The sequence below is a fragment of the Prinia subflava genome (assembly GCF_021018805.1).
Source record: "Prinia subflava isolate CZ2003 ecotype Zambia chromosome W unlocalized genomic scaffold, Cam_Psub_1.2 scaffold_22_NEW, whole genome shotgun sequence".
Classification (NCBI taxonomy): domain Eukaryota; kingdom Metazoa; phylum Chordata; class Aves; order Passeriformes; family Cisticolidae; genus Prinia; species Prinia subflava.
Genome location: NW_026960606.1, coordinates 3,016,713 through 3,030,143, shown reverse-complemented (window position 1 = coordinate 3,030,143; position 13,431 = coordinate 3,016,713). Strand labels below are relative to the sequence as shown.

General features: G+C 47.8%; 1 protein-coding gene across 1 annotated transcript in view; it reads right to left on the bottom strand.

The window, feature by feature from the left end:
• LOC134564841 (phospholipid-transporting ATPase IG-like) overlaps positions 1 to 10,424 on the bottom strand; it is a 29,256-nt gene extending 18,832 nt beyond the window's left edge. The window contains 2 exon segments of the mRNA XM_063424061.1: positions 3,996 to 4,186; positions 10,334 to 10,424. Coding sequence (XP_063280131.1) covers positions 3,996 to 4,186; positions 10,334 to 10,424 — 282 coding nt within the window.
• Positions 10,425 to 13,431: the final 3,007 nt, after the last annotated feature.

The window sequence follows — 13,431 nt, the reverse complement described above, 5'->3', positions numbered from 1 at the left end:
AGGGAACTGAGACAGGGGAAGGTGTCTTCACTCAAGGCCCCTCCTGTGAGCCAGGGAAATGTCAATAGGAATGCTACACAAGTTAAACATGGACAAACTGAAAACTTTTCCCAAATCTAAACCCAGACATACAAAAACAGATAAGATCCAAAATGTATAAAGAAAGAAAGGAGAGGGAAAACCCCCCTTGCAGCTCAAGTACAGCAAAACTGAAGCCTAAGTGTATGCTGAGCATCACGAATCCTAAGCTAGATACGTATCCAGCTGTGCTGACAATATGGAATGCCACTTGTTTGATATTTTACTCAAATTGGCCTCACATCTTTTGAAATAGCTTCATGAATGTAATGGAAAAAAGATAAGCAGAAGGCAGATGGGTGTCATCACAGTTTTCCAGGATAAACAAAATCTGCATTAATACCATATGAATGTTTCCCCCCCTTTCATCTAAAGGGATAAACAGAGCATGGTTATTTTTGTCCTATCTCAAGAAAGAAAACTCCCAAAGAACAAAAAAAAAAGAGGGTATCATATTTTTATGTCCCTTTATAAAATAATGGTAGTCCCTTTTGCAAATTTGAGTTGCTGTTATCTCATGCTGTATTATACACTTAATGTCTTTTTCTTCCCAAAGGGGATGCCAGAAGACTTTATAAAACATCAAAAAAACCCCAACCCCACAAAATCAACGTGTCCATGTGCTTTGCTCTCATCCAGCCTACAAGAAAGGAACTTGTCCACGGCCCCACTGGCATTGATAGGATGGGAAAAAAAAAACAACACAAAAACACTAAGAGAGAGACTGGAGCTGTGTGTAAGGGCTGTACCAGTCTGCTCCACTTGCAGAGGCATCTTTGCATTCATCCCTGAGGAATCCCCACTCTCAGTTTCCAAATCCACCACCAAACAAAAGCAGGGTGAGTACACGAGCAGATATTATGCAGATGATGCCCCTGGATGAGCAGGGGGAGCTCACCTTGGAGGACACGATCCTGTTGTCACAGAACTTCTGAGCCACATATGCCTCAGTGTCCAAAATGGGGCGGTGCCCAAACACCACGGTGCGTGTCCCCACCCGCTTCTCCTCCCCAGCACAGTCGGGGCATGCAGGAAAAGGCAAAAACAGCTTTTAGCGCAAGATAACTCAAATATTTGTATTAATAGCTCCCAGCTTCTGAGTGCACTGTGCTGTTCGTTGGAAATAAAGCAGCTGGATCTCAAAAATTCACCTCTGCCCCAGCCAAAGCACAGAGAATGAAGAACACACAATGTCATTTAGCAAAACCAAGGATGTGCTGAGCCTCAAACACACCTTTGCTCAGCCATCAGCTCCTAGGACCACAGCCCACCCTATACCCCACCAGGACAGATCACTGCACTCCTGCCCTGTGCAGGACAGCTGCTGTCTGTCTGCAGCCCATGCCAGGTTATTTTTCCTTCTTGAAGGATAATATGTCTTTATCAAGCACTTCAAGTGATTAGGAATATAATTTAGCACCTATACATCTCTTCCTAGTCCTGACCTGGAGAATCCTTCAGCTCTGGGTTTATTCACAGAATCACAGAATCACAGAATAATGAGGTTGGAAGAGACCTCTAAGATCATCAAGTCCAACCTATGCCTTAACACCTCAACTAGACTATAGCACTAAGTGCCATGTCCAGTCTTTTTTTAAACACATCCAGAGATGGTGACTCCACCACCTCCCTGGGAAGACAATTCCAGTGCTTTATTACTCTTTCAGTGAAAAATTTTTTCCTAATATCTAACCTGTACCTTCCCTGACGTAGCTTGAGACTGTGTCCCCTTTTTCTGTCAGTTGCTGCCTGGTGGAAGAGAACAACCCCCACCTGTCTACAGTCTCCCTTCAGGAAGTTGTAGAGAGCAATAAGGTCACCTCTAAGCCTCCTCTTCTCCAGGCTAAACAACCCCAGCTCCTTCAAACGTTCCTCATAGGGCTTGTGTTCCAAGCCCCTCACCAGCCTCGTTGCCCTCCTCTGGACCTGCTCAAGCATCTCAATATCCTTCCTAAACTGAGGGGCCCAGAACTGGACACAGTACTCAAGATGTGGTCTCACCAGCGCCGAGTACAGGGGAAGAATGACCTCCCTGCTCCTGCTGGTCACACAATTCCTAATGCAGGCCAGGATGCCATTGGCCTTCTTGGCCACCAAGGCACATTGCTGGCTCATATCCAACCGGCTGTCGACCAGCACCCCCAGGTCCCTTTCCGCCTGAACACTGTCCAGCCACACTGTCCCCAGCCTGTAATGCTGTAGGGGATTTTTGTGGCCAAAATGTAGAACTCAACACTTAGACTTATTAAACTTCATGCTGTTGGACTCTGCCCATCCATCCAACCGATCTAAGTCTCTCTGCAGAGCCCTCCTCCCTTCCAGTAGATCAACACAAGCTCCCAGCTTAGTGTCGTCTGCAAATTTACTAAGGAAGGACTCAATGCCCTCATCCATGTCATCTATAAAAATATTAAATAGAACTGGTCCCAGTACAGACCCCTGAGGGACACCACTGGTGACTGGTCGCCAGCTGGATGCTGCACCGTTCACCACCACTCTCTGGGCCCGGCCATGCAGCCAGTTCCTAACCCAGCAGAGTGCTCCTGTCCAAGCTGTGGGCTGCCAGCTTATCTAGGAGTATGCTGTGGGAGACAGTGTCAAAGGCCTTGCTGAAGTCTAAATAGACAACATCCACAGCCCTTCCTGCATCTACCAGACGAGTTACCTGGTCATAGAAGGAGACCAGGTTGGTCAGACATGACCTACCCTTTGTAAACCCATGTTGACTGGGTCTGATACCCTGGCCATCTTGTAAGTGCTGTGTGATACCACTCAGTATGAACTGCTCGATTATCTTACCTGGTACTGAGGTCAGGCTAATTGGCCTGTAATTACCAGGATCGTCCTTCCTACCTTTTTTATAAACAGGTGTCACATTGGCCAGTTTCCAATCGCCTGGAACCTCACCAGTGAGCCACGACTCCTGATAAATGATGGAGAGCGGCTTTGCAAGCTCATCTGCCAGCTCCCTCATCACCCTAGGGTGGATCCCATCTGGTCCCATTGATTTATAAATATCCAAGTGTCCCAGCAGTTCTCTGACTGCCTCCTCTTGGATAACAAGAGGACCATTCTGTTCCCTGGCACCACCTACCAACCCCTGAGGACAGTTATCTTGAGGATAAGCTGTCCTACCAATAAAGACTGAGGCAAAGAAGGCATTAAGCATTTCCGCTTTTTCCTCATCTTTAGTTACTAAGTTGCCTGCCTCATCCAACAAGGAACCGAGGTTGGTTATACCCTTCCTTTTATCACTGATATATTTGTAAAAACTTTTTTTATTGTTTTTAACAGAAGTTGGCAAGTTAAGTTCAAACTGAGCTTTGGCCTCCCTGATTTTTTTTCTACATGCCCTAGCAGCTCCCTTAAATACTTCCTGAGAAATCAGTCCCTCCTAAAAAAGATGATACATCTTTTTCTTATTTCTAAGTTCCTTCAAAACCTCATTGCTCATCCAGACTGGACGTTTGCCTCGTCGACTCTTCTTTCGGCACACAGGGACAGTCTGTTCTTGTGCCCACAAGATTTCTGTTTTGAAATACATCCATCTCTCCTGGACTCCTTTGTTTTCAAGGACTGTTTCCCAAGGAACTCTGAATAAGTCTCTTAAATAGGCCAAAGTCTGCCCTCCGGAAGTCCAGTGTAGAGATCTTATTGATATTTCTCCTTATTTCACCAATTATCGAGAATTCTATAATTTCATGATCACTGCGCCCCAAGCAGCCTCCAACCTCCACATCACCCACCAGTCCATCTCTATTTGTGAACAATAGGTCTAACATAGTCCCTCCCCTGGTGGGCTTGCCCACCAGTTGTGACAAAAAGCTATCCTCCATACACTCTAAAAACTTTCTAGATTGCTGTTTTTCTGCTGTATTAAGTTCCCAGCAGATGTCTGGCAGGTTGAAGTCACCTACAAGAACAAGGGCTGATGATCCTGAAACATTGTTCAGTTGCTTATAGAATAAGTTGTCCACCTCTTCATCCTGGTTGGGTGGACGATAGCAGACTCCCAGGAGGATGTCAGCCTTGTTGGCCTTCCCCTTAATTTTTACCGATAGGGACTCTACTTCATCATCATTAGTTTCAATACCTATGACATCCAAAACTGCATGGAGAACGATGGCAACTGCACCCTCCCTTACACTCACTCTTCTGTCCAACCCTCAAGCCCATGTAAAATGTCTCACCACCACTGGTACAGACAGATTTAGTACTCAGCTCAAAAGACCAAAAGGGTCTGCTTCTGCTGTTTAAAAATCTCAGTGAAAATCACAAATGATGAAGCAGACAGTTTCACATCACAAACTTCACAAGACAACACACAGGGTGCTGGGAAGCCATCTGAGCCTGCTGGGGGTTTAATTTAAAGCAGAATGAGACATCGCAAGTGGATGTCAGCCTCATGTCATGGGGGCTTCATGACAGCCCCACTGATGACAGCAGGATGAGAGGAATTGCAGCAGAATAACCTCAGCGGCGAAGCAGGGCTGCCCTGCAGGATGACAACAGCCCTTGCACAAAGCCCCAGGACTCCTGTGATCAGCAACACAGGGCTCTAGCAGAGACCCAGACATCCCACAGCCCTTCCAGGACACCCACCAGAGGTGACAGCACCCTGCAAACCACATACAGATCCTCCCGACCCAAAGGAGAGGATGTTAACACACAGTAAACAAAGTATCTGAATGCACCACAAGTAGCAGAACTCGTCTATTTCAATGTAACTCTTTGTTATACGTTGACACAGTTTGGTTTTTAGTTAAAGTGGAAACAGTTCCCTGTCAGGACCTTGGAATTGTTTTGAGACAGGCACCTATCAGAGTCCGTTTTTAAATATTGACATATTGTTGGACCATTGAGGAAGCTAGATGCGACTTTGAGGAATACCCATATAAAATTCTGAGTGAGTCCAAGCCTTCCCTTAGGACGGCCTAGGCCAGCTCGGCCTGGCCCTGCTGCTCCCTTCCTCTTGGGGGAGAGTTGGCTCTGGCCTGGCCGGGCCTCTGGGCCCTGGCCAGCTGCCGGGGAGGCGGCTGGAGGCCTGGAGCCAGATGAGCCAGGAGGGAGCAGCAGGAGCTGGGCCTCTGATAACACCTTTGGGCCCAGCTGGGCCGAGCCCACCCTGATTGCCACCGTGGGATGGGCAAGGACTTCCCCCCCCCCTTCCCCCTCCTCCGGTGACTCCCGGACTGAGAGGGAAAGGGGGGAAAGAAGAAAAGCCCAGCCTCTTCAGAGCAGCTGATCACATTGACCATGGCAGACCTGGGCAGATTTAACCCTTTCTTGGCAAGACGAAGCTTTCAGAACTCCAACTCTTTCCCTGAGAGAGAGAAAGGAAGGCCAGACTGATTTAACATGTAGAGAGACAGCATGATATGACATCAGCGAAAGAACTGATAAAGATTATTGGAAGAAGGGATTGAGGAAGTGGACATTTCTTACTGGACTTCTCTAGATGTAAACCATGGAAACTGGACTAACATATCCCTTCAAATCATGGGAAGATATGCATTTAGGGAGATGTTGCGCAAATGTGTGTGTAGATTTTGAACAAAGGTGTGTGTGATAGACTAAGTGATACTGATCTTATGAGATGCTGGAACAGAGATAGAGATAAGTCCATTGTGCTGGTGAAGAAGAGGGAAGATATCTCTGTTCCCTGAGAAGAAGAATCCTTTGTTCCTTTGAGTTGCGCATCTTTAAAAAGTGACACCCTAATATGCAAAAGTCTAGACCCATGACCCATGAGCAGCCTGGGAAACTGCTAATGGGAGGGGTCACAGACGCAGGGTTTTTACTGGGTGGCTGTTTTTTGTGGCAGTTAAAACCTAAAAGAAAACAGTGAGGAAATTACATGGGGACATCAAGAGAGACTCCTCTCCCAAAGTGATGGAAGATTATGTTTAAATGGTGAAACTGACTGAAAATCATAGTTTTGTCTCTCTGTGTTAGTTATGGGAAAGTAAACAGCTTGTGAGAAAGAGAAAAGGGTTTTGAAAGGTTGAATTTTTTTTTAATGTCGATTTTTTTTTCCTTTTTTTTTCCTTCCCTTAGTGTGTGTTAATAAAACTATCTTTGCAACTTTTAAGTTGGGCCTGTTTTGCCTTTTTCTTCCCAAAGGTCTATCTCACAGAAAGAAAAGTAAGTAGAAATTTAGTGCACCAGCCAGAAAAAGTTAAAGCTGGCGAACGTGAAACTACTACATGAATTGGTGTTTCCACCCGGTTTCAAATCAAACTAGAACACTCTTCAACATCGAATTTCCAACTTCTTGCAACTTCTTTTAAAACCTCTCCCAACTTGTGACAAAGCTGAGGCCAGGCAGGTCCCTGCAGCCCACTGGAAGCTCTTGGTTGTTGAGGCAGCACTGTGAGCTCCATAAGCCTCCAGCTCTGGCTGGCCCAGCACACTCAAGTTTCTCAGTGGACCAGAAAACTTTATTTTCAAAAACAACAGAACTGTGCAATAGTTTAAAAATCAGTTTTTCATTCTGTCCAGGTTTCCCCTTTCATATAACAGTGTCCTTGCCACAGATGCTCACAGCCAAGGGAAAAGACCTGGCTGACACCAGGAAGCATTTTGTGATGCTGAACTTAAAAATACACAGTGAATTTAAAAATCCCAGTAAGAGAAAATGGGGAAAGAGGGGTCAGGAAGAAAGAGTGGTGTTAGGTAAGATTTCCTTAGAGTTCAGGCTTTGAATTTTAAAACATGAACAGGGATGACATTTCTCACAGTCTATGGTTTGAGGGCATTAGCAGGCAGCAGGGCTGCTAAAACACCAGCAGATACTCTTCATACTCCACTAAGTCATACTAATCCTCAACCCTACAGCTTGCTTGCTTTGAAACCCTACCAGAGCAGGTGTCAAAAATGCCAAATCCCTGTCCCATGTCAGCTGCCCAGCATGGGCTAAGCCTGCTGCAGATGGATGCTCCTGGAGAGCCCTGGATCTGGCTCAGCATCCCTGTCTCCCTGGTTTTGAAGACTTTTCTAAGCCTTCTGTATTGTTCTTCATATTGGAGTCAGAATTTTTACTTTATCAAACTTTGCACTATAAACACTGGCCCTGTTTTGCTAACTGTCCTTCATCGTTTACATATTTTTATGTAGGAGGAGAAAGTTGATTGACAGTTGGCTTGACCAATGTGGTTTGAGAGGTGGAATTCCATCCTCCAATCCACAGGCACCATAGGAAATGTATAGAATTTAGTTTTGTAAATAAACTTGCCTTTTTTCCTGCTTTGCTCACCAGTGTGTCCTCGTGCAGTTCTTTCCGTGTCGTCTGTGACATCTGGTGACCTTGTGTGTGTGTAGTCAGACTGTCTGGGTGAGCTCTGTCGTGCCCTTCCCTCCTTGTCTCGGCTTTGTGGCTCTGCTGTTCGGCAGTTTTGCCTTGCTTTCTGCTGCATAATGCCTCTCCCTGCGGTTTTGAAAGAGGTCTCCGTAGCTCTGGATATTTGGAAATTTATTATGGAACAAGAGCACATTCTTGTCTCCTCGGCAGATTTTGAGGGTTTGTTTCTGTGGGCCCGGGGGCGTGGTTTCTTTTACAATCCTGCAGACTCATTTCCTGGGGAGGTGTGGTGTAGCCTTGGCAACTGCCTCTTGGACTCCCTCTCCTCCGCTCTTACGCTGGAGGCAGCCAGGTTGTAAGTTCTGAGGTGAAAGGTTGATCTCTTTTTGCGGAAATTGGATTTCGCCAACTCCGAGACTGGTAGATTCTCAGAGTGACCCCCCCCTCCCCAGGGTGCGGTGGGGGGCTGGAAGGAGGCGGGGCTGTGTTGTTGGACACGGGAGTTCAGTCTGAGCTCGGTCTCCAGTCTCCAAGGTTGGAGGATTCTTTTCCTCCCCCTCTGACTGCTGCGCTGATAGGTTTCTCCATCTCCGATTTGGATTTTGAATTTTTGAAGATGAGGGGGGGCCTGAGCCCGCCGCTGCCACTCTAACAGCAAGGGGGCGGGGCCCTGCAGTCATCATGGCAGGCCCCGCCAACTCCTGTGCCACTGTGCCAGAGGACTGGGGTGGGGGTGCCTCCCCTTCATGCCTTTCCAGCATTGACGGGCAGGAAGGAACACGCGGTGCGGCCCCTGCCTCTTGTCGAGCATGAGTCCATTACCATGCTCTGCCCGAACTGCGGAAGTTCAATGACATATCCTCTGGATACATCAGGACAGGAGCTGCCCGCCGCGCCGTTGGGCGCAGGCGTGGCGCCTTGGGTGCCTCTTCCCCTACACCGCTTGTGCAGAGTGTGCAGGGGGCGGACACCACTGGAGGTGAGGCCTGTATCGGCTTTTCGCCGGCCCCTGCCCTACTGGATGGCAGACAGTCCATGCATCTCAGCTCGTGGGGGGCTGCTGCCTGCTATGGGCTGACGAGCACCCTCAGCAGCTGGGGTGCAGCCAGCCCTTCCCAGGGCCAAGGGACCCCACGCTCCGGGATCCTCCTTCTGGACACTCCCTCCTTGTAACGTCACAGTGCAGCTGAGGGACCTCGGGCAAATTTGGGATGAGGTGAGACCCAAGGTGGAAGAAATGGACGAGTGTATGTGTACACATCACCCCCTGGAGTCTGAAGAGAGTTTCTCTAGCTCTGCTGCTGCTGTTGCTGATACTGCTGGATCTCCAGTGTCTGGCATTCAGCTGGCTCCCAGCCAGGTGTCTGCCTCTGTCCCTGTGGAGTCCACGGGACAGGGATGTGGCAGGTGCTGCCACCCCGCCAGGTCTTCAGGCTTTCCCTGTCCTTACTGGTGTTACCCATAACACCTGCCAACCCTTATCTTGGAAGGCCGTGATGGAGTTCTGTGATAAGGTGGGGAAATATGATCTGGGGTCCATTGAAGTAATGCAAATGCTTCGTTTTTTTAATGCTAATCCATTAACACCATGTGACATTTAAAGTCTGGCTCGTGTTCTTTTTCCACCTGTCGAATACCACATTTTTGAGTCGAAATGGACTCAGTTAGCAATCAGATCAGTGGAGCAAAATACTACGTTAGGTCCAACTGATCCCAGATGCATGGGCATTGGCAATTATGCTGATGTCAATGGGCAAGTTGGGTTTGAGCCCCAAGTGCTTGAGCAGTGCCAGCAGATAGGCATGGCAGCTCTGGTCCAGACCATAGTGATGGCTGCTCCAGAGGAATCATTTGTGACAGTTGTCTAGGGGAGCTGATGAGTCATTCCTGCACTTTGCAGGGAGACTGACTGCTGCTGTGGAAGAATAGGTTGGTGATCCCAAGGGTAGGAAACTTTTGCTTAAGCACCTTGCCCAAAGTAACTGCAATATTGATTGTAGGAAGATCTTTGACGTGCTTCCTGGTGATCCGTCCATCTCTCAGATGGTGGAAGCCTGCGCAAAGATAGGCACTTCTAGTTGCAAGTTGGTTGCCTTGGCTGCTACTGTGCAGTCGCCTGTGGCTGCTGCTGTGAAACCGGCCATAGCTACTGCAGTGCAGCCTGCCTGGATAGTCCTGCAAGGCAGGCCGCAACAGCAGGGCAGTGCTCAGGGCAGGAAGAAACAGGGAAAGAAAGTGCAGAAGCCCACAGCTCCCCTGTTTCTGTGTCCTCAGTGTGGAAAGCCAAATCACACCGCAGATGTTTGCAAGGCAACGGTGCATGCTAATGGCCATCCTTTTCTGGCTTCAGGAAATGTGAAACGGAGCACGAAGCAGAGACGTGCTCAGACACAAGTGTCCCTGCCCCCGGACAAACCAATGGAGGTCTGCTTAGCAGGCTTGCAGCCAGCACCCACGGCTCAGCAGGTGTTGATGTCTGCAAAGCCCAATCTGTCGTCTTAGAGTTGGACAAGATACACAGGGTCCCCTGGTTGCCTTCGGTCCTTTGGGTGATGGCATGAGTGCTTTCCTTATGGGGAGGCCTAGTGCTACCATTCAGGGTATCATTGTGCACATGGGGCTCATTGACACCAATTTGTCCAGACAGATTCATGCTGCGTTCTCCATGCTCACACTCCCTTTGAGAATCCCGAAGGGGACACATCTTGCCCAACTTGTGCCTTTTAGGTCCTCTTTTTACAGGACAGATGACTGGTAATAAGGTGACGGTGGCTTTGGATCTACTGGGCCGCCTCAAGTGAATCGGACTGCTGTCCTGTCCAATGACCCATGATGCTGTGTACAGTGTCCATGGCTGGTGCCACACCTTTAGAGATTCACCTCCGTGGACTTCTTGACACGGGGGCTGATATGACCATTCTCTCCCTGGCCGTCTAGCCTCCACAGTGGCCTCACGGGCTTGGGAGGAACAAAGCGGTGCTACGTGAGCCAGCAGCGTGTGATCATCACACACCCGGAGGGACAGACGGTCATGGTTTGGCCTCATGTTGGCAAGACCACTCATAACCTCTGGGGACAGGATGTTTTGGCTGCATGGGGGGTGCATTTGGGGATGGATTTTTGATGGGGGCCACTGTGATGAAGGGCACAGACCATCCCACACCTCCTTTATGGTGGCTGATGGACAAACTTGTCTGGGAGAACCAGTGGCCCCTCCCTCATGAAAAATTATTCATCCTTCAAGACCTTGAACAGGAGCAATTGGACCAGGGTCATCTGGAACTATCTACCAGTCCCTGGAACACTCCTGTTTTTTTGTATTAAGAAAAAGTCTGGGAAATGGAGGTTGCTACAAGACTTCCAAAAAGTGAATGCCTCAATGGGAAGCATGGGAACATTGCAGGCGGGCATGCCATCACCTACCATGCTTCCTGCAGACTGGCCAGTTCTCATTGTGGATCTCAAGGATTGCTTTTTTACAATCCCTCTGCATCCCAATGACAGACCAAAATTTGCCTTCACGGTGCCAGCAATAAATAATGCTGAGCCTGCACAGAGATATCAATGGAGGGTCCTTCCCCAAGGAATGTGCAACTCACCGATGTTATGCCAATTGTATGTGGCCCATGCCTTGTCTGGAGTTTTCAAGCAGTTCCCAGATGCTCACATCCACCACTACATGGACGACATTTTAGTGGCTGCGTCCACCAAGGATGAGCTGCTGAGGATACAGCCTCAGTTGTTGAATGCTCTGCATTCACATGGACTGCAGGTGGCTCCAGAAAAGGTGCAACAACAACCTCCATGGAAATATTTGGGGATCAAAATTCTGGAATGGACAATCCGTCACCAGGAGGTGCAATTTGTGCATTCGGTGAAGACACTGAACATCGCCAAAAAATTGGTAGGTGTCATCACCTGGTTACGTTTGTACTTGGGACTGACTAATGCAAAACTATCTCCCTTGATCGAATTACCAAAAGGGGACTCTGATTTAAAGTCATCTCGTGAATTGACCTCTGAGGCACTAAAAGTGCTGGAGGAGGTTCAGCAAGCTGTTTCTGCTTGCCAAGTTTACCGCATTGACCTTCCATTGATATCACTGTGTTCATAACCACTCTGGATTTACATCCTACAGGTATCATCGGTCAATAGAATGACGATTGGTCTGACCCCCTGCATGTCTTGGAATGGATCTTCCTGCCTCATCAGCCACATAAGACAGCGACTGCATTGTCCGAGCTGACTGCTTGCTTGATAATCAAGTGCCGGCAACGCTGTTTGCAACTGATGGGTGTAGATCCCGCAAAGATCATTCTCCCAGTACAGAGGGAGGATTTCGATTGGAGCTATGCAAACTAAGTTTCACTGCCAAGTGCTCTAGAGGGTTTTTCAGGGAAGATCATTACCATCTGCCCAGCCATAAGCTGTTGCAAGTGGCAAAAATCACTGAAATGTCATTGCGACCCAAAAATAGCCAAAAGCCAGTTTAAGGAACCACTGTCTTCACTGACGGTTTGGGAAAAACAGGGAAGGCCATTGTTACCTTGCAGGATGGATCTGAGTGGCAGATTTTGGAAGGCCATGAGGACGGGTCAGCCCTACTGGTCGAACTAAGGGCTGCTGTGGATGCATGGCTGGAAAAGCAGGGACGTGCACAATCCTGCTTTTAGCCTAAAGGATAAGTAGAAGCTGAAACGTCCTTGAACTGTTCTTTAGATGAGATAAGGAGGAAGTAAAGTTTGGAACAATAGCCATAACAGGATGCTAGACAGGATGCACTGACCATAAGTTGGAGAAGACTCACAGCATCCAGCCGCGTGGACAGAGCTTCTAAGCCAATTATGTATACTGCAAGGACACGTGAACACTATGGTTTAACCAATGATGTTCAGAGTTAGGAGCATGATATGCTTAGCACAGTATAAATATATGCCAAAGAGCTGAATAAACAAGCAAGATTTCTAACTCATATTGAGTGCTGTCTTGACTCTAGCTGATCTCCGGCAACAGGCTGCCATCATGGAGTTTGAAAAATTTTCCCTTTGTCTTGGGTTGAAAAATGTAACCAAAAATGTGTATTCTATTTTCATCTGTTGAAACTGGTTGGGAGATATTGTTCTTTATCGCTTGTAAGTCTAGGGGGAGGAAGAGGGCAGATGCCTTCTGTTAATGGGACACCTGATAACACCAGATAAGGCAGTGCCTTCTTATCTCTTTCTCCACCCATCCGCTTCCAACGGATATCACCTGTGAATGGGCCTTGTAAGGCCTCTCACATGACTGATAATGTTACTTCATTCCATTCTGAGATGCTCCACCCAGTGGGAGGAGCCAAAGCCTTTCCACCGGAATAAAACCAGCAATCCCAAACATCAGGGGAGCCTGTTTCCACTGGATTCCCAGAGGAAGACTAGACACTTTCTTGAGGATCATCTCTACTCCAACGGAGCTACATCTGTCACTCCAGGAGGACTTATCTTGGACTGCTTCCAACACCGCGACCAACAGAGTGTAAGGTTTGCATTCTGACTCTGTCAGTGTTCCTTTGTACTACTGCATTCATTATTTTATTTTATTTTATTTTATTTTATTTTATTTTATTTTATTTTATTTTATTTTATTTTATTTTATTTTAACCTTTTTTGTTGTTTGCTTCTTCTCTCTCTATTTAATTGTATTTCTGACTTGGAGTCTCACCGGTTTTGCTTTCAAACCAGTACAACCAGACACCCTTCAATTTGGTCACGGATTTGGCCTACGTTGCCGACATTGTACAGCGGTTGAGGTACTCAGTTTTGAAGGAGGTCAGTAATCCTGCCTTGTTTCATTTACTGAAGACCTTGTGGTGTGCAATTCAGGCCAGGGTTTATCCATACTACATTCTGCATGTACAGAGCTATACCTATTTGCCAGGCTTTGTAGCGGAAGGTAACGCGAGGGCTGACAAGTTGGCTAACCCAGCGTGGGCAGCTCCTCAGCCTGACACACTCGCGCAGGCCAAGGCATCGCATGGGTTTTTCCACCAAAATGCGCATACGCTGCAGAAGCAG